At 38.7% G+C, this 21,909-nt stretch overlaps 1 protein-coding gene across 1 annotated transcript in view; it reads left to right on the top strand.

Moving 5' to 3' along the window:
* LOC102227965 (GRB2-related adapter protein-like) overlaps positions 1–21,909 on the top strand; it is a 33,141-nt gene that overhangs the window by 7,504 nt on the left and 3,728 nt on the right. The window contains exons 3-4 of the mRNA XM_023349527.1: positions 516–635; positions 12,202–12,370. Of these exons, the coding sequence (XP_023205295.1) occupies positions 516–635; positions 12,202–12,370 (289 nt within the window). The remainder of the gene's footprint in view (positions 1–515; positions 636–12,201; positions 12,371–21,909) is intronic.

Here is a 21,909-nt window from a genome sequence, read left to right as displayed (position 1 = left end):
TTGTAGAGGGTACGCTAGTGGATGACAATAGTAAAGACAAATTCCTCCAGCTGAGTTGTGGATCTCTGCAGCTCCTCCAGAGATATTGTGAGCATCTTGGCTTTATGTATGACAAACATTTTCATCACAGGCCTACTGTACACAGAGCTAGGGTAGTTTAGAAGGACGTTCATACTTCTTGGTGGTTTGCAGTTTTTTCATACGCATCATCCATTTTTGGTGGTGAGTTGAATAGTGTCCTTCAAGATAATTTTATGAGGAAGCAGAAGAGTAGATGGGGCTGATTACGAGTAGTCAATGAATGTTTCGGGCTTTTATAAACACAATCAAATTCAAACCAATAATTTTCCTTCCTCTCCAAAATATAGTCTGTCATGTAAAATCCTATTGACGCTCACTGAAGTTTTGGAGTGCAAAACATGTTCCATTGGAAAGAATATTTTGTCGGTGCGTTCTAACATTTACATTAGTGATATCTTTCTTTGTCTCTCCGTGTGTTTCTCTCTATCCTCCAGATGGTTCGCAGGGCGAATATCTCGCGGCGTGGCAGAGAGTCGGCTGAGACACAGAGAGTGTGGAGCCTTCCTCGTCAGGGAGAGTGAAAGCGCTCCTGGAGAGTTTTCAATGTCTGTCAGGTAGGGAGATAAATGCTTTCAAATTCTATGAAAACCATGGAATACCCAGTTTTTCCTTATATTGTTCATTAGACAATGAACTTTCGCTGGCTCCCTGTAGCTCAAAGAATAGACTTTTAAAATACTTTTATTAATATTTATATTACCGAACGGCTTATCACCACACTACTAAAAAACCCCACCTGTTTAGAGCTGCTTTTGAACCATAAATGAAACATTGACCAACATATTTTGATGCATATGATTTTAGTGATGCACTCATCAAAATGTAACATTTGTTCGATTGTCGACTGTATGGTGTTTTCTTTGTGACTTTGTCATTTTGTGTTTTTGTCATCTAAAGCACTTTGAACTGGCTTGTTGCTGAAATGTGCTATATAAATAAACTTGATTGATTCATAGGCAGCTGAGAGATTGTGATTTAATTGAAATAAATGTAATGAATTAAGTAGGTCAATCTGAGCACATTCTGCTAGCCTGATTTTCCCTCGTTTTCTTTCCTTTGGTTGGTTCAGGGAAATATGGAGAGAAAGGGATGGGGGTTAGACGATGAGGTGTGAAGAGAAAGCAGAGGGTAAAATGGAAGATTTGCCATCCTTCTGGGCTGATGTGACTTAATCTTGTCTGGCACAACATCTGGAGCTGCCGGTGCGGCTGTACGTTTGGCGTTGTCAGAGAGGGGAGGTGGTGGTGGGTGATGGTGAGGGATGCAGCTGAGCCTTATTGCTGGACCAGAGGGACAATATGCAATATTGGATGTGGAGAGCCTTTCTGGTTGGCTGATCACTGGGATATAAGAAGAAGAAAAAAAATTGGATAAGGAGCTTTTGCAGCATGTCTCTTTCTGTCAATATTTGTCGTAGGACATGGAAGAAGAGTGTGGCTCCTTGTTAAAAAACAATGAATCTGTCATAAGGGGACAGGAATGGTTTCGATGCCAACTTTTTTTGAGCTGTTGACCAAAAATGTCTGACAGGCTCCAGTTGATGGCTGGTGCAGCAGCTTGGAAAATGGGTCAGGTGTTGTCTGTGTGGTTTCTGTGAACTGACAGCGCTGCTGCCAGAGGAGGCGTCTTGGTGGCAGTAACCGTAGAGATCCCAGTCTCGGCTTGGTTCAACTTTGATGTTCGTTCTAGAGCAGAGCGGATTAGGCTTGTTTTCTTGCTGAAATCTGTTGCTAAAGGTATGTTTTACAACACACTGCAAACGATAAAAAACATCGAAGCGTTGTTATAATACATATAGCTCATTTCATGGTGATCTGCACTTTATCTATGCCAAAGTTCTAGACTTGTCGATGATTCTGTGAGGATATGGATTTTTGTATGTTTTTCTGCTAAAGTAGTTCCTGTGTAGTCTCGTCTTCCCCTTAGTTGTCTCCAGCTGCCTCTTGTTTCCCTGATTATTCCCTTGTGTGTATTTAACCCCACCTGTGTTGCCTGGACCCTGTTGGGCCCTTGTCATTTCTGTCATAGTCTTTGTCATTAGTTGTGTGTCCTCCCAGCACTACCAGAGTGTCTGAGTTCCTAGCCTCATTGTTCACCTGTGCTGCCCGGATTTCTGTTCTCTTCATGTTTGTCATTAAAACCATCATTATTGCACATCAACCTGGGTGTACCACATCCATCCTCACCACCTCAATCAACCCAATTCATGACAGATTCAACTGAGCTACAATTTTTAAGTTAAAAAGGTGATCATCCTTTCCAACTATCAAAGGATCAAATCTCAGATTCTTGGGAAACTTTAATGTAGATGGTTGGAAAGGCAGCTCTAAATAATTGACAAACCTCAAACTCAAGAGGATTGATGTAGGTGTTCTTCCTGTCTCTGGAATGGCAGACCAGATCTTTATGGACCAGAGCTACTGAGAGGGTAACTGGATTTCAATAGTCTGGTCCAAATGTGTTTTACTGACCTGTAGAGAGATGTGCCTTGGGCCTTTTGTTTTGGGTTTTTGCTAAAGTATGAGGGGCCATTTGTTTTTTCAGGTGTCCTATCTTCATCCTCAAAGTAGTTTCCTCTGTAAGAGGCTCCTTTGACTAGGCTCAATTGTACAAATAAGGAGTACCCTTAGTAGATCTGAAGTCTCTGTTTGTCCGTGTTGAAAGGGATCAACTCAGGCTGGTCCAGGTATCTGATCAGAATAACACCTGGATGTCTTTCCTTTGGGGGTTTTCTGCGAACATCACACTGGCTAAACACCCTGGGGCAGACACACAAGTAGCTAAGAGGACTAAACATATCCCATCTGTCTTGAGAATACCTTGAGATCCCCCACAGGGAGTTGGGGAGTGACTGTACAGAGAAGAATATCGATGTTTCCCTCCTGGACTTGTGACTGCTTGGGAATTGTCTTTAACAAGTGGACAACAATAGATTGACGAATGGCACAATACTGAATGGTGTTTCGTATTAAGTTCATAATCAATGATACACACAAGGTTCTTCATTTGAAAACTTCCCAAAACTGAAATAAAAACATTCTGAATGGATATTTAATTCACATCATTAACAATGGACAATTGTCTTTACTGGAAAAACCAGTGCTGACAGAAAGTAAACAACAAGGACATAGCCTTTGCGTGTCCTTTTTACAGCTGTGGTTAGAGTGGGGAGAGTTGAGATTTGTTGTGTAGAGACAGCACATGGGGTCTTTTTTTTTAACAGTCTAAACTTCAGGAACTTTTAAAAGGCAGAATTCATGTAGAGGGACTTTCTGCAGATCACGCCAGTGAAACTGTCCCTGTTGGCTCTTTAGTGAAGGTATGCCAACCCCAACTTTCATAGGTACAGAGATCTCTTTTTGCCTCCCTTGGACAGTTTCCCAATTTTTTTTTTGACTCAGCAGCAGATGTACCCAAAGGATAGCTTTGGTGTGTTTTTTTTTTGCACTTGCACAATGCTGGAAATGAGGTCTTTGCTCTTCTCTGTGCATACTTCGTTCCATTTCCTCGTGCTTCCAATATCTGTCCTTCCAAGTAAATGTAGCTGACTGAGCGTATCGACCTTGTACAGTCTCTATGAGAAGACTGAGTGGATCAAGATAAAGCAATTACACTTCAAGCAGGAAATGTTCCACACACACACACGACAGTATTTTTCCTGTTTTCTTTAACTGTTACCCCTTTGGTTTGAACAATGCCTTGGTCAAGTCATGAACTCTGGGACACAGGTGCATCCAAACTTGTTTCCTGTTGCCTTTTTCCTGTACTAGCTGAAGGTCATGTGAAACAACAGTAATTTTATCCCCTTTAAAAATGGATTCCTGTTTCCATAAACCAAAAGGGTCTCCGACACATTGTGGTTCTAAAAATCTGTGCACTGCTGGAAGTCAACACATGAACTATGTTTATCTAAGAAGGGAAGCTTGTCACTGGCTCTCTGTGAGATTATTACTGTTAAAACCTAAAAACACATCATTCCCAATAATGATGCAGCCTTATTTCAGAATGCACAAAAACTTAAAATATTAACTAAATGTCTATTAATTTGTGTTTTAATTAAAAAACAAAACTTTCTCATTACACACGTAATATATTTAAAACACTTATTATTGTTAATTTTGATGGTTGTAGCTTTTTAACCTAATAGTAATATACCAATTAAATTTGAAGAAATTATTTTACATTAGTATAATTAAAGATTTTTAAAAATGCATAAGTATTATGATATTGTCTACACAACCATAAGGAAGATTACTGTCTCGACAGTTGTCCAGCAGAGAGTCAATGACATTCCCCACAAGGAGAGCAAGCGACTAAAGGTTATCACCACACAAGCAATCTGTTCAGAGGGCTGCAACCAAGCATATTATTAAAAAAGTTAAGTGGAAGGAAAAATGTGGTAGACAAAGGTAAACAAGCAGTATACATAATTGTAGGCTTACTGGAAGTATAAACAAAGCTCATTGAAAGGTTTAATTATATTATTGAGATGTCGAGACACCAAACCCAACATTGATTAAGGGCTCAAGCTCACTATTAAAGCAACCTGGGCTCCTTTAATAGTTCTGCAGGGCCACAGGTCGATCGCCTCCAAGTATCGCCACAATAACGGAGCAATGTATGAAAACAGAACTCAGTTTGTGTTAAGACAACAAACTATAGAAGTTTGTTGATACTTTGAAAAATGTAATGTATAAAAAAAAAAGAAAATATGTCCATTTTGAATACCAGCACCATAAAGCGTCCTTGTCTTCCATTTGCTAAGGCTCTACAAAGACCAAACTGGATCTGATTGTTCACTGGGCTTGTCATCCATCATCATTAGGCTCGTATTAGGAACATTATTCCAGAATGGAACTGTTAACGAAAGCTGACCCTCCAAGCTAAGCCTATGTTACAGTTGCATACTGTAAGCTTCTCTGAGCTTTGAGTAACACACCGTGAGTTCAGTATCCTATGAATATCATGACTTGAGGGGTAATTTCACACTTGACGGCCCTCATAAAAAAAAGAGAGAATAAATGAAGGCATGTGGAGAAATAGTGTCATAAAATGAAAAAGTAAGCAAGTTATGTTACCTTCTCTTGGTGTGTGTGAGAAATGCTGATTTTCCCTCTAAGTTGTATTTTGCCTAACTGGTCTTAAATCAATTATATATAGCCAATTTTAGAAACACTTTTAAATCTCAAGTCAGGACCCCTGAAGCACCATTCCTGAGTATGCGTGCATGCCCATTAGAGCATGAACAGAAATAGATCCAATGAGACCAGAGCTAAATGGAAGAACCCTGTTGCAGTAGCAGAAGTGATGTTTGTGTTGCTGGCAAATGGGTGTATTTAAATCTGATTTGTGTTTCGCCAAACCAGGCTGTATTCTGTCTGGTGCTGTAAGCAATTAATTGCTTAAAGTAGTAAACACTACTAGAATTAAAATGCTATTTGTATACAAAAACTTGCATATTTCTGCAAGGTCATGAATATTTATTGTTCTATTTTACAATTCTACTCACTACTGGGAGATCCATTCCCATCTTTAGCCATTTCTGGGTCGACACACACTTTGGAATGGAAATATTAATTTCAAATACAAAGCAGAGTAAACAGCAACAAAGACGAAGCACACATTTGCGCATATCAGAGTGTGAAATTTAGATAGTTATGAAGAAGGGGAAATTATATTTGTATTGGTAGGTTTTGTTTATGGTATCACTAACAGAGCAGAACCGCTTCAGTGGAGGAAAACTGAAACAAAAGCAATCAGCTTTGTTAGCTCAGAGAAATGAAATCTGCAGGAGTAGAAAGAAATGATCGGATTATAAACAGGGGGGCAAAAAGCTCTGAAGCTTATGCACAGCATCAAGGCTTTGGCAGAAATTCATCACACCGCTAAAGAAATGCAACCCTAAGCAACCAACTATCAAAAATGATGTGTTAAAACTTGCTTTCTTTCAAAGACTATGTCGCAACCACAGTGGTAGTTCTGCATAAATGTCATGCTATGGGAAAGCACTCTCTTCTGCTGTCTAAGCACAACCAACACACACTGCAAAAACTATTTTGCAAACAAAAATAGAAAACAAAAACTTTTTGTTATTTAAGAAACAGTAAGAATGAAAAAAAAATTAATTAATAGATCAATAAAATCTGCTCAAGGGCAACTGAAAAATACGCTCTTTTTGTTTGTTCTGCAGCATTTCCACCCTTAGACAGTCTAAGGGTGGAACATATGGGATGACTTGGGCACAAAGTCATCCCATCAAGAGCAGAAATGTTTAGGTATTCCTGTTACACACGACTGAAGTTAGTTTGCCTAACGCAACCGTAACTAAAAAATGATTTATCAAGAAACAAAAAGCAGGTTTTCCAAGATCAAGTCTCATAAAAAAGTAATTTTAATGAAATATGATTTGTTTTATTGTGCCTAAAACTTTGCCTTATTTCTTATTTAACTGTGTTTTTTTTATTTATTTCTACTTGATTATGTCGGCTCTAAGAATCTTCAGTTTCTTAAAAATACTGTATTGATCCCAAAGGTGGTAAATTAAATATTGATCCCAAATGGAAATCAAATCAAAAATATAAAAACAATAAATAAACGTGAGTCACATTTGAGATTAGAGAGAAAGTTGTGGTTAAACAGAGTGTTTTGATAAAATAAGGAGAACTTAGAGGGAGAAATGCCAGGAGAGTGGGAATGCAGGTGATGGACAGAAGAGACCAGTAACAAATGAAGAAAACCAGTGAGCTTATTACTGAGGTAGGAGTGGGTGGAAAATGGCAAAGGAACCATGAAGTAATAAGAGTTGATGAGGAACAGCTGTGGTAGAATGAAAGTGAAACTGATGGAGAGAGACTAATTAACACAAGGAGCTGAGCTAAGACTCAAAGAAACTACAAAGAGGAAAAGATTTAAGAGAACTACATCCAATTTCAAGAACTAAACACAGAAACTATATGGTAATACCATCCTAAAAAAACAACAACTTAGAAATCAACATGGTAAGACATTAGAAACATAACTGAATAAGGAAATGCTTAAAAGTTGAACACAAAGAAACAAAAACACAAATAACTGCAGATCAGGACAGCCTGTGAACATATGGACTGAATTTTGTAACCAAAAAGTATGTGCAGGATTTCAGTGTGTACCTTAATGTACACACTAGTAATTTCTTTGTTTGTTCAGCTTCATTAAACGGGTGGACATTAGTATTGCTAGGTATACAGTCAAGCTATCTTAGCTTAGCACAGTGTTTCTCAATTCCGGTCCTCAGGCCCCCTGCCCTGCATGTTTTAGGTGTTTCCCTTCTGCCACACACCTGGATTGAATCTTTGAGTGATTAACAGGCTTCTGCAGTACTTGGAGGCTGCAGAAGACATCATGCAATCATTTGAATCAGCTGTTCTGGTATAGAGGCACATCTAAAACATGCAGATCAGGGGGGCCTGAGGACTGGAATTGAGAAGCACTGGCTTAGCATAAGGGCAGGAAGAAGCGGCTATGGCCTTACTTTGCAAAGAAACACATTCTGATTACCAAAATAAACATAAACTTTATTCCAGGTTTGTAATTCAGCACAATTTGGTTAAAGTTTATCAGAAAACAATGTAACTTATTTGTTTGACCCTCACAAAACATCTGGTGAACTGTTTCCACATGCTATTTCTTTTGTTGCTAAGCTAAGCAAAGTACTTTTCTTACATTTAGCTTACAGAAATCTTAGTTTCACACAATCTCAGAAACTTAAAAGTTGGTTAATCCATGGACAGGGGGAGCCCAAGATAAAAAATTGAAAAAAAGTGCGCTGCTTGCTCTTGGGCTTAAAAATATATTCCCACAAAAATACGTTTTTTTTGGCCAACATTTCTAACCATGAGCCATAAAATGCAATTGTATTATTTTATTGTTACTGTTGGTGTAGTTTACTCTTTGAATTCCTCAGTGTGACCCGGACAGATCAATGGTCAAATTTAATATCACAGTTCAGTGATCAAAACACAACTGAAAGGTAGTGATAGAAACAGACAAAAAGAGACAACATAGAAAAAGTATTGAGTTCGATGCAGAGCGGAGGTGCAAGCATTGTGGATGAAAGAGGTCAAAAAGGTGACAGTTTAAGATACATGGCTTTGGTGGACGATGCAAGTCTGCATTTTGCTAAAACTGAAATATGACCAAGTCTGCAGAAAGTCCTGAATCTTCTTTAAACCTTTGCTTTCAATTTTACTTCTTTTTTTGTAGCAAATGCCTGAAGAAGTGTGGCGGAAAAAAGGGTCAAAATCTTGTAGTGTTGGATTTTTTTCCACCGTCCCCAACTCAATGTATAAAATGTTAGACTGGATTAGGAAAATCAGTGCAACATCACCTGAATTTATTTCATGTCTTTTTTTTTTTTTTTGTACATCCTCTCAATGGTTGCCAGTGAGCCACAATTCCAACTTCTTATTCCCTCTCTTAATGTCTTTCATTATTCTCACTTCTAGGTCTCAGTGGACAAAACAAACTCATACACACATCCTCCCTTTCTTCCCCCACTCAGCTATTGAAACAGGTGATGCCTTATTAATGCGACAAGCGACTTGTGCCCTCCCACCATGACACGCATAACTGGCGTACAACGACAGACTGACTTGCACGCGGCCAGAATGCTACGTCTCCAACAGATGAAATACAGCAGGGAGTTAGCATACACATGGACACACGCACGCTTTGGTTGGCACAAACGCGTAATATAAGCTCTGTTTTCCAGCACATAAGACTCTCTGTTGCACTCGACACAGTCACAGAGTGGCATTGACAGCTGGAGGTGTCAGTGTGGTCAAGCGAAATATTCCACACATCTGCGCAGCAGCTTAGGAGCGGAACAGCGGATCAGTAAGAGAGAGGCTGGCAGAGTCCAAAGAGAGACAGCAAGAAAAGGGGAGTGAGAACAGGCTGACGGCGGAAAGCAACGGCAAGGCGGACCGTTGACCTTCACGCCAACCGGATTGCGCCGGTGCAAGGCAAAAGTTTCGAAAATAACTTGTCTTCTTCCACAGTGCGTCTATCCGCTCCATCTCTACGTCCATTTCATTTTCTCTCTCTCATTCATCCATCCACACTCTCTCTTTCATTTCCTTTCACTTGGAGAGAGAACACAATCTCTCCATCGCTGAGAGCCCTAATTACAGTGGATCGGAGAGATGAGACGGCACTTGCCGAGAATGTGCTGGGAGTGCTTGTAATCCAGCGGAGACAGATGTGTTTTGCATTATTACAGCGAACTGCTTCTCCACCGCTGGATGATCTACAGTGTGAAAAAAGTTGCTTGCTCATTATTTTCCCCTTAAAGTTCATTGCAAGTATTTCACTAAATGTGTGTATTCATGCAGAAGTTCTACGCTGCATAGCAAATTAGGAGCGTGAAGTGTAGTATTAATGGCGAATAAATGTTTGATTTGATTCTGGTCAGTTGGATGGAGCTGATTATGCATCATTAATCTTTTGCTATCTCCTGTCCAGAGCTAAACTCCATCCACATTGTGGCTTTTTTAAAGAACTTGATGGCATAAAGCAGAGACAGGGCAATGAAATATAAAATCTGGTCCAATGGCGACATAACATCCCACAGAGAGTGTGGAGCAGAGTACTCTTGTTGGTGCTAAAAATGATACTTCTGATCTAAATACATGGATTGAATGAGTGCTAGAGTCAGTGAGAGATGGATCTATACGAATCAAGGCAAGAAAAACCCAGATCCAGAAAGAGAAGTTTGAAATAAGTCAGATGATAGAAGAGAGCATGAAACCCAGGGCTAAAGCATGAGGAAAGAGGGACAGATGGTGCTTGCTTCTTGCAAAGATGGAAAACAATGAATATTTTTAACATAAAGCCACCCTGTTGAGCGAGGTGGAGGAGTAGCTGAGAAACGTCCAATCGCGAGGCAGGTTTTTCACAGAGCTCAGAGTCTGGTTAGAGAAAAATTTTCTGGGTCACCAAAAGTGATGCAGGAGGAGATCCGGTCGCATTGATGAGCACGAAAACATTTAACTTGACCTGTTTATCGCAAATAAAGAATAAGTCCATAACATTCTATCACTGAAATTAGATTAAAAAAATAAAAGAAATGGTAACAAGGATTTTGCCACTGTTTATTTTTTTTCTCATGTGTGATGACATTTTAAAAGTCATTAACATAAGCCTAACACACGCACACACGCAAGCACCCCTCCTCTGTGATGTGTTTAGAAATATGGGGGTGTTGTGCTGATTCCCACTGCATATTTGAAGCAGTTATATAAGCACATAATCACAGAGAGATGTCCAGATTTCTAAAGATAAGCTTGCAAGTTACTTAGCAACCTCCACAAAGCAGGACAAGGGAGCAGGTGATTGCCAATTTCTCCTGGCCAAACTCTTAATTATCACAACAAGGCACGCACTTCAACACCGCGGCTATTTTTATCCATGTCACTAGGTGCGATTTATCATTATTCAGCTGCATGAAAGCACGCCGGGCTCTCAGTAGACCCTTATTCATCAAAAATATTTCATGAAATGTTGACAGCTGCTTGGTGCAAACTGCCACAGATAAACCTCAGACCTCTGTTTAGCTCTACAGTCGGTGTGTTTTGGGTGTGCTGAAACTATGACCGAGTTACAAACACTTGGTTGGCATGATCTGCTTTGCACAAAATTCCTCAAACCCACTGGGCAGCTCGGGTAAATGTCATTCTGTGCTCTGTTAGCACCATGAAATGACACACACACACACACTAAAAGCAAAGGTTGAATTATTAATTGCATTCACCTCCTCACCATTGATTCAGACTTTCAGATTTTTGTCTTTCTTTCTTGTGTTGTTGGTTCTTTTATTTCAAAGCAGCCTATAATCTAAATTCAATTAACAACTAAACTAAATGTGAAATAAGGTCACTGCGTTCCTTTTTTTTTTCTTTTTTTTCTTAAGGGATAAACGGATAAGACTGCACTGAATGCATGCCAGCTCCAACAGCTGACAGCTGTGCAGCCAGAGGGAAATCTCTGCAGACTAAAGGCCAATAGTGTTGGTGTCTTTCCAAAGCTGGACCTGAAAGAATTGTCTGCCAAAAACAACTTGTGATGTGAAGACACTCTTTTTCGTCCAAATGGGTTTCAATCTTGACTTTTGGTGTTGGAACCCGGGGACCAACTTGGTTGCAGCTCCCCCTAATAGCAGATATATACAGTATATATACAGTATATACTGTATATAAAGTATATATACTGTATATATATACCCCCCCAACTATATAGTATATATATATAGCCAGCCTATATAACAGCCAAGCTCACCGCTGGTAAAAAGGAGAAGGAAAAAATTTTGTTTCTTAGCTACTGCTTGCAAAATTAGAGATTTGCCTGTATTTAAAAACAAAATCTAGATTAGGTGGGGTTGTCAATATCTATAAGAGGCAGAAAAGTGGGAATTAGTGCACTAGGTTCAAAGGTAATTATCCATCCTTTTTCACTTATTGAATATTTGGATTGTGGCTATAAAACACAAAGAGGGGAAACCAAGAATCCTGAGACTGAGCCCAGCTACCCTATGGAGGAATCTCATTTTGGCCACTTCTGTCCAGAATCTTCTGGTCAGTGACCGCATCCCATGAATGTAGTTGAGGTTTAAAACATGGATGGACTGGAAAAGTCAAAGATTTGCTTTTCATCGCAGGTCTTTCTTCACCACCCACTAATTTGTCTGTGCATACTTGAACGCCACCCTACCGCCATTCATGAACAAGATACTTGAACTATTCTTCTAGATTCAGCTGACTTGGATTTAGCGAATTATCCCTCCGACTTAGAGTAGTAACTCATTTTATGGTTATGTATCTTATGAAATAACAAAGTAGGATTAGCACTGCAGCACAACTGATGGCTATAGGAAGTCAGAAAAGCAGAGGTAATTAATTAGGAACGTTCATAACCGAAATTAGTCAAATTTGTGATTATTTATTTCTGCCTTGTTGTTGCCATTTCGAGATGACTTTACTGTGTATTGTCTTCAATGTTGGCACTGCTTTGGACGCTGACATTTTATTTGCATTCAGTTTGTTAATGAGAAGCACTTAATTTGGCCTCTATTCTGCTCTTTCGCAGTTACGGGGACCACGTTCAGCACTTCAAGGTGCTGCAGGACCGCTGCAGTCAGTACTACGTGTGGGACGAGGCCTTCTCCTCCCTCAACGAGCTGGTGGAGTTTTACCACAGCAACAGCATCGCTAAGGAGAGGACAGTGTTTCTCAGAGACCCCGAGCAATTCGCCAGGGTGAGCATATATGACTCAATGTTTCTTTCTTTCTGCCCAGCTTTTATTTAACCATGGCAACCATGGAAATTTATGCTTTTCTTCAGCATAAATTTCAAACCCAAATTGAACAAGTGAAAAGAAATGCTTAGATTAAGTTTTTGTTTTTTTTTTCCAATTGGGCATGATTTTTGTTTTAGTTTAGAATTTTAAATATATTTATTGTCTTCTTTAAAAAATAGCCATCTGCATATGTGTGCAGACTTCATTTTTTTCACTATGCTCACCAAACCATAAAAACAACATCTGCTCCCATCAGCTATCTTCATCACTCTTCTTTGTGCTCACACTCGTCAAGAATCAGATGAAACTTTGCTATGCAGTAAAGTAATTACTGTCTGATGTCCTAAAGGTGTAAGCAAACACACAACTTACAGAGTTCATTTTTCATCTCGCTTCAACTTCGAGGCACGAGCTTTAAGTAATGGAGCTGACAGATCCAGGAGCGCTCCGCATGCTCGACGACTGCAACGGCAGAGTTTGATCCAAAGGTGCTGCCTGTAATGAAAGATCACAGAAATCATTCAGAGTCCGTCGCTGAGATGACAGAACGCGGCACGGGCGAGGAAAAGTGATTTTTTTTTTTTTAAGCTACCAGCAAACGGGCTTTCTCGCATGCAAAAGAATAAATTAGCTACCTATATTTACACTTCAACACATTTTCCCCCCTGGGACGCCCACTGTCAGACCTTCTTCCACTCCTTCACAGACATATATAGATATATGTATACGGTGGCGTTCCCCTGGGGTAAGGTGATGATTAGACTGGCGTTAGAAGACAAGCTGGCACTGAATGGCAGCTATTCCTGTCAGTGGCAGACGCGCTGCACCCGTAGGCTTACGCAGTCACTACAGATGCTTTTTGATCCACAGCGGTGCTGAGAGCGCGTTGGTATCACTCTAGCAATGTCAGAGTGGAAATACTCATCAGGTTACATTTATTCCTCTTAGCTGACATGTGAGATCAGGACCCAGCTTATTGGAGGTAATTTATTAAGTGGCTGCTGTACGCTTGTCTCCATGAGGGTTGAATGAAAAGGGTTAGCTGCCTTGTGGAAAAGTATGGGTTTGCATTAGGATGAATTCGTGCCTTTTGGCCTTATTTCTGATGGTTTAGTATAAGTTGTGTTTTTCCACAGGGGAAAGATTAGCTCTGAAGATGAAAATAGGAACGCGGGATGCAATTCAAATCAGTTTACTTATACGTTTATACAGCGCCAATTCAGAATATATTTTATATATGGTCACTTTATAAGAAAATCTTTTCAATTCAATCTCAAATACATTCCTATTGATCATAGCGGTCAAGCAGTACAGTGAGATCAGTTAATTATTTTAAGTTTCTATTTAAGGAAGCCATGTCAGACCCAGGATGATTTATGTGGTTTGGAAAAACTCTATTTAGATGGCTGCTTAGTTTTTGGATAAACTTTCAGAGTGTAATGCAGGCTTTCTGGCCAGTCTGAAATATATAATCCACTTGGTCTTAATGTCTACCTTGCTTCTTTTTGCCCTTCCTTTCTTAAATACTTTATTATACACCCCACACTCTTCTATTCTTCTTTTATTGCTTCCTTTCTGTCTCCTTGTGCCTATAATCTCTCTTTCCATCCTTGTTTCCTACATTTTTTCTTGTATTACTCCATTCCTTCTGTGTCCTTCCTTTTTTGCTTTAATGTGTCCTTCTCTCCTTCCTTAAAATGTTTCATTTGTGTGTTATTTTTCTTTTCTTTGCATCCTTTTTTATTCTTCTATCTTCCTTTTTTTGTATCTTGTATATGGCCCATCTTCCTCTATACATCCCATGTGATCTTCCCTTCTTTCTTATGTCCGTCTTCCCTTGTGTCCTTCCTTCCCTCATCTCCTTCCTCATTTGTTCATGCTCTTCATTGTGTCGTATCTCCCTCCTCTCCATCCTCCCTCATGTCCTGAAAATATCTCGCCTTTAAATTCCTTGTCATTATATTTAATACAAATATTATGTTGGGGAAATGCTTTTCCAGCTGCATGCTTCGATTTGTAATTTCATAAAATCACTTTTATTAATGTTTAAATATTACTTAAAATAACCTTAACCTTTACTATGGTAGCATAATCTCAACTTTACATTGACTTGATTAAAAAACAAACGTGTAACTTTCAATTTGAGGACATTTGCTAACGTTTTTACAAATTAACGTGGTGTGACAGAGAGGTTCAGTTCTTTTAGCAAGCGGCCACGTGGCTGAACAAGGACCCATATTTATCTTGCCACCTCCCCCAGAGAGCAGGACGGAAAGGTTGTGAAGAAGAAAAAAAAAATCCTCAAAACTCCAGCGAGAAGTTTCATGTTTGGGTTACCAACTATCCATAGCAACTATTAGATTCTATCTACATGTTAGCTGGTTTTCATGATCCCAAAAAAATGTCTTGTTTCCCACCATCACAAATTTCACTGCAGCCGCACTTGAGGAGAGTGTTTCAGATGACAATGCGGAAAAGCCCCTTACCCAAACTTTTTATGTTTTTCCTTAAATTGCCCTCATGTCTTTGAAAAGGACAATGATTCGAAAGAATATGGAAAAATCAACACGGGAATGTAGCCTTCATCACATAATCAGCCTTTTTAAATAGCTACCCAAGCGTGCAAACCTGCATAATAAAAATAATTATTCATTTAAACCACAAAAAAGTGTGGGATTATGCAAGAACATATTTATTTACTTTTTGTCGTTTTATACATCTTTACCATGGGTGTCGATATGTGTGGCCAGCAATGTGACCTTGAGTAGAATTAAGCTGTGCAGACATGAACTACAGTGTTAAGTTGAAACAACACAGTGATAAAAGTCTTTCAGAATGCATTTTTAGCCTTGACCAGCATAGGTTCAAAAACTGCTGCTTCTAATTGGCTGTAATTAAATATGTCACAATAATTTGCTCATAGTAAGATAACCATGTTGCTGCACTCACCTTAAGTCAGGGTCTAACAGCAAGTGACAGGGAACATAAAGGTCACATGACTCGTTAGAGCTTGATCTCATACACTCATGATGATGAGCTAATCATGCTGGTGTTAAAAACCAAATATAAAATCCCTGTTTTTCTGTGTGGTCACCTCTAACAGAGCATAGAAGACCAGTTGGTTTTATAGTGATTGACTTTGGTCTCATAAACCTTAGGAAGGCAGGATGCATTGTTAAATGAATCCCTCCAGTAACACGAATCCATTTTCTCTTTGGACTTGATTTATATTTTAATGAGAAAAAAGTATGATCTGAAGAAAATATGGATTATTAGAGAAGGCGAATTAGTTTCTCTGAATTGGTCCATAATTCAGTTCATACGATAAGAAGCTCTTCATTTGTATTTCAGGATGGCTGTATGCTCTTATAAAAAAAAAAAAATCTATTTTTTTACTTCATGTGTGACAGCACGGGACGTTTTTATTGCAAATTGGAATAACTTTCAATGATGTATGGCAGATATAAGGCTTGTTAGAGAGGAGTAGCATCATGATCAGCGGAGCAGGCAGTCAAGTGAACGAGCCAGTAGAGGATGCACAGAAAGTTGTGTGCCTGGAGATGGAGGGTGGATTGTTAGGGTGGATTGTTTACAACTGCAAGTACACAAGAACTATTTACCCTCGGCTGTTTGGGTTTTTCGCCATTTCCGTTGCAACTTTTTCTGCTGGCGTTGGTGACGAATAAGATGATTTAGTCCAGATCATGGAAGAGATGGATCTGTTGGAAAACGTCCATCCATCTGGCGCATAGTCTGAGATACATCACTGCGGGATTTGTTTTGCTAACCCGGCGAGATCGCTACCACAATGTCACCTTTCTAAAATTATGGCCTAATTATTATTTTTTTTATTTGCAAAGGTTACCACATACGAGAAAGGCCACAAAACTTGCAACATGACTTGACGCATGACTCACTGCTCATGCAGTTCCCACACTCTTGTCTCTTGGCTTGGCTTACGAGGAAATCTCAATGCAAACAGCTGTTATTTTAGCTGACGGTTGTTCATGGACTGGAACTACCGGTTCTGGCTCAGGTTGTTGGATGTCTTGGTGGTTCCTAACCTTGAATGCGAAACCATGTTGATTACAGCACAAAATACTTCTACGCAAAGTGAGACGAACTCTTAGGACCATCTTTCATTCCAGACATGACGCTATGTCACAAGGAAAGTTGTTTTCACGTTTCAAAAATGTAATCTTCTCTTTGGATAAACATACATTTCAAGTTTAAGCGCCTAAAACAATAATCAAAGTTTAAAGCTACAACAAATTTTGGATTATTGGGATTATTTATCAAATTTCTGAATTATCCAAATTGGATGATATACAAAAAGAACTTTGACAAGAATTGACCAAGAATTTTACACATGGCAAGCATACTTTGATGTGTTAACGAAAGCAGAAAAAGACTACCGGAAAAACTCTTCACTTCCTCGAAACAAGACAAACATAGTTTTGTTTTTGTAAATCTGCTGTGCATGATTTACATAAATTGTTATGCTAAAATAAATTATTTTAACAAGCAGGCAAAGAGGTTAAATATACTTGAACTCCAGTCCAATAAAGCAAACAGAGGTATGGCTGCAGAGAAAACATGTCACAACTCATAATAATATAAGATTTCTTTTAAAATTTGTTTTATTTTTAACGCACTCGCATTTTTCTGAACCTTGTCAGGACAGCGTCGGTCCAAAGCAGCTCAAAAACACGATCCACGTGTATCAAGGAGCCTTGTCTGTTCTGATGCCATCTGCTATTTTAGTCCTGCGGACGCGTCGGGCCGCAGCTCAACAATTTTTTTTCTCCTTTAGATATCAACCATGGCCTTAAAAAGAAGCTCCCTTTGGAGTGCATGCAGGAAAAGGAGCAGAAGGGAGAAGGCGCTAGTGTAGCCTGCAGATAGCCAGTCACTACGGCTTTGTAGCATTTTAAAGATGATCGGATAAGGAAGCAATGGTGGAAGACTTTTTTTAAACTAAACTTTGTTATAAAATCTCTTCCCCATTTAATTTGTATTCTGTGTCTATAAAATGGAAGAAAAAAAAACAACTACAAAAAAGCAGTAATAACTGCAAAGAATATAGAATGTGTTGAATACAGGGGCTGTATGCTCATCTGAAGATGAGCCACAGATATTAATCTTTGAGATGGGGGAGATTAACTGCAGTAAATCTGGTCCCTCAGACTCAGACAGCTCTTTTCACCCCAATGTTATGAAACGCGATTGTGTGACATTTAGGAAGGCTGGACTTAAGCTTTCCATCAACTTTTTGAAATCCTGCATTTTATATTTCAGATCTAGTTATTGATATGCAATAGTAAGAGTGAAATACAGGGCTTTCTTTTGGTTTTGTTTTGTTTTCCCAGTTTTCGAGAGCAGCCAAACTGTTGCTTTTGTAGCCGGATGATGTTCAGATGAACACGACTGGTTTTAAACTCCCAGGAAAAGCGTTCCGTTTTCCCAGTCAGATTTACTGCAAATGTAATTCTTGTTTTAAAAAATCTGCCTCGTGATCACACTGTGTGATTCAAGTGACTGGGAAGGGAATGCGTTCAGTTCTCGTAACGGGGACATCTGGAGCAGGTGCACGGGAGGAATTTAGCTGTAGGGCGCCGCGATGGTGCTTAAACACACAAAAACGAAAGTTGTCACATGGGAGGCAGGTAAAATGTACGACCTAAATAGAGTGGCAGTCTGATTCGATCCAGCGGGAGCCACTGATGCAAGAAAATAAACCACATCTACTTTGTTTCATGATAAGGCAGTGTTTTTAATAAATGGCAATTAATGTGCGTTGAAACTGAGTAGACTGAGTTAGCTTAGTTCAGAGTTGCAACATCTTCATGTGGTTTATTAATGACCTTGACTTGACTTTACTCATCACTCTACAGCCTGGTGAAATCTTCCCATAAAAGTCCCTCCATCTATTTTTTTTCAAACTCTGTAGCCTTATGGGAGGAAAGTGAGGAGCTTTCCTTTTTTCTTCTCTAAAAGTAATTAAAAAAACAAAAATATTTTCATCTGTAAATATATTAACATAAACATATGCTTCCCTTGATGTCGTTTCTAACAGACAAGCTAGCATTGGTACTGCAGCACAGCTACTCTCAGCAGGAATGTAGAAAAAAGAAGTCTCACAATTGTTTATGATATATCTGGCTTTTATTTGTAAGGTTACAATTGGTAATCACAATAACATCTGCTCAGTAGTTTCAAAAGTGGTTAATAAATAGGTTAATATTAAGAACATTAACTCTATATACTTGTTCACCACAAGTATACAGAGTTCTTAAGCAAAGAAAAGTTATTTTTTTGCTCATGCTCCTAAGAAGGAAAGCTGAAACAAAAGCACTGTGGTATTAACATATTCATTGAAAGCATCCTCATGTTGTTGCTTATTGTGACATAAGATATAATTTCTGAAGGAAAGTTGCTGTTTTAAAAAAAAGTTAATAAAATTAAAAATCAAATAAAAAAATAAAACTAAGAAAATTTGAATTATAAATCTCATAAAAACAATACTTCTGACATTGATGAACACCAAATCACTTAATTACAGGATTACTTTTTCTTTGTTTCTGCTATATGGGCCAGTTTCACAGACACAAATTAACTGAATACTGCTTTAATTGCGTATCCCTCTTTTTGTATTGTCATCCCCATTGTGCTGTCAGTCCTTCCAAACTAAATCCTTCCCAGCTCATTACATGGCTTTTTTTTTTTTTTTTTTTTTTACCTGTGCACAGCAGAATAGAAAATAATTTTCAGCCTTTTCTTTTTCATATTTTACCCCACCTCATCCTTTATATCCCCCTCTTCCTGTTCCACTAAGTTTTCTTTTTCAAACAAAAACCCCTGTCGAAGCAAAAAAAATAATTTGGACCTTTCTGTCATGTATCCCTCATCAGTCTGTTTTTTTTTTCTTTTCATGGCTGAAACACAAACATGATGAAAGTCTTTATTTTCTGCCTTAAATATCATGGGTGAAAAAATGTGGAGACAAAATTAGAACAAAGACACAGCCTGTTCACATTACTAATTAAATTGTACCACTGTGAGTGCTCTTTCCGGGTTGAAGTGGATCGTGAAAAGGATGCCAAAAACTGATGGGTCCTGTTACTCCTTCCAAGCTATCACTAATCACAAACCGGCACAGAAAAAAAGAATGGGCCATTCTTTAATCGTCACTCACGTGTCCACACAAGGACACTCACGCGGCTCCAGCTTGTGTCTTATCACTCCCAAGCAGCATGTAGTACCTTGCAAAAAATATTAATATACATTGAATATTCCACATCTTGCCAAATAACAGCCAATAAAGCCAGAACTTTATTGGGGTGGCACTTTTCCAAACCAGGAGTTTGCGGTAGCTCTTAATAGTGACGCCCCAAAACTGTATTTAATATTTTTTTAGCAATTAGAATAGAATTGAACAGGGTTTTAAAATTTAAGCATATTTTAAAAATATACTTATATATATTTAAAATAGTTTATTTCATGCTTTCATTCAATAAAAAAATCAAATTAGATTTAAATTGGTTTTATTCATATAGTGCCGTCTCACAATAATGCCATCTCGTGACACTTTGCAAAACAAACAGATTGAGTTTGTGTGCAGCAATATTAAAATGTAGATTTAATCATGACATGAGTTATGAATAAGGGGGCGAGTTGGTGGCTTTTAAACTGTCTTTTTTTAAGGTTTTATTGGCTCTAGAGGCCTTTATTTGATCATAAATTGACAGGAAAGTGGGTAATGAAAGAAGGGGGAAGACATGCGGCAAAGGTCACCAGGCTGGGAATCGAACCTGCGGACGGCCATGTGGAGGACTAAGGCATCCATCTGTGGGTTGTGCCCAACCCCTGCGCCACCACTGCACCCGTAACTCTGTCTTTTGATCCTAGCTTTTGTACCTTACTCAGATTTATTCTTGGTTTTGTTTCTCCTTACCTGTGCATGCGAACCATCACCTTCCGCCTGAGTACTAAACAGACAAACCTACAGCCTCCTAATATTTAGAATTTTTGCAATGATACTTTGGCACATTGACATATATGTATTCAAGCAGCATTAGTATTCCTTTCAGCCTCTCGGTTCGCCCCTAGCTCATACCGCATCCGCTCTCCTCTGCGGGAGCGCAGCTGACAGCTAAGAGGTTAGCTACGTTTAAGATGTTCCCTCCGAAAATAGCCGCTTTTATTCTGCTGCTCTTAAACTGCTTTTACTTCGCCAGTCAACACATATCAGAGGAGGCCGGCTATCAGGGGAGAAGAAAAGCACTACTTCTGTTTAAGCTCAAAGAAAACACAGCGAGACAGAGAAAGCTCGCCATTTGAGGACTGAAGTGAATTCAGTTCCCCCCCATCAGAGCCCCAGATGTTTTGCTGATGTTTCTTATCTCCGTTTTCTGTAGGTGTGCATATCTGACCGTCAGGCTCGTCGTTCTATATTAAAAAGCGCCTTTCCTGTTGTAACCTTTTCAAGTTATATTCTGACACTTTTTAAAGTCGGACTTGTGTAACTTTCATGCTTCAAGAAGATGATGAAATTTTTATGAAAGCACATGATGCTCGTCAGGCTGCGCTGCGATCTAAAATATTTTCCCTAATTGAGATTTGCTGTGCAACACCAGCAGTTGTTTAGTAACAGCGTACTAGATTCAAGAACTTTAATAAATTATAGGTTTTTTGAGTAGAGGGACTGAAAGAGGTTTTGTCTACACAAGGAGGAAAAAGAAAACAATTGTTTTTCTTTCTTTGATTAGTTTGACATGTAGGAGATTGCTTGTCGCTATGCCCTCATTCCTGAGAAATATTTTTAACTACAGTAAAACAGACAAACAGCTCCATATATAAACAGATGCAAGAAAGATGGGAAATCTCCTGCATTCTGACACCCACAGCATTAACATTTACAACTATGTTTTTCACCTCCAATGAGTCAAAATTAGAGATCTCACTCTCCAGTTATATAAAGCTTTGACCTTTTGGCACTAATTTTATTCAATTCATATTCATCTTTAAGAGCTGCTACATGAGAAGATATAAAAATAATATGTCAAATATTTTGTCTGGCCTTTCAGCTCCTAGTAATTATTTTACTAGGAGAGACAAAACATCCCAGCACATGTGTGAGATAGTGATCGCTGTAAAACAGAGTTTATGGAATTTTGAACAAAACTAAAAAAAGTTTGTGGTTGATATTTTAAACTGTCTTTACTGTCTTATATTAGCAATGAGTATAATATTCTAGCATTTCTCCCTTTAATGATTGCGTAGCTCAATGATTAATGACAGTTTTCTGTTAATCCAGATAGCTTGTGCTCAGCTCATTCAAATTTCAAAACAAACTAAACAAAACCCGAAATGTCTATGGACTATTTAAACATTATTTAAACATGTCCAACTGTAAATATCCCTTATAGAGTTCCTTACTATTCTTTAGAGATTGCATACTTTTCTTAATTTGGAGACTTTTGAAAAGCCTACCAATA

Source organism: Xiphophorus maculatus, chromosome 16 (genome assembly GCF_002775205.1).
Source record: "Xiphophorus maculatus strain JP 163 A chromosome 16, X_maculatus-5.0-male, whole genome shotgun sequence".
Lineage (NCBI taxonomy): Eukaryota > Metazoa > Chordata > Actinopteri > Cyprinodontiformes > Poeciliidae > Xiphophorus > Xiphophorus maculatus.
Note: the sequence above shows the minus strand (reverse complement) of the source record. Positions and strands in the feature narration are given on the sequence as shown.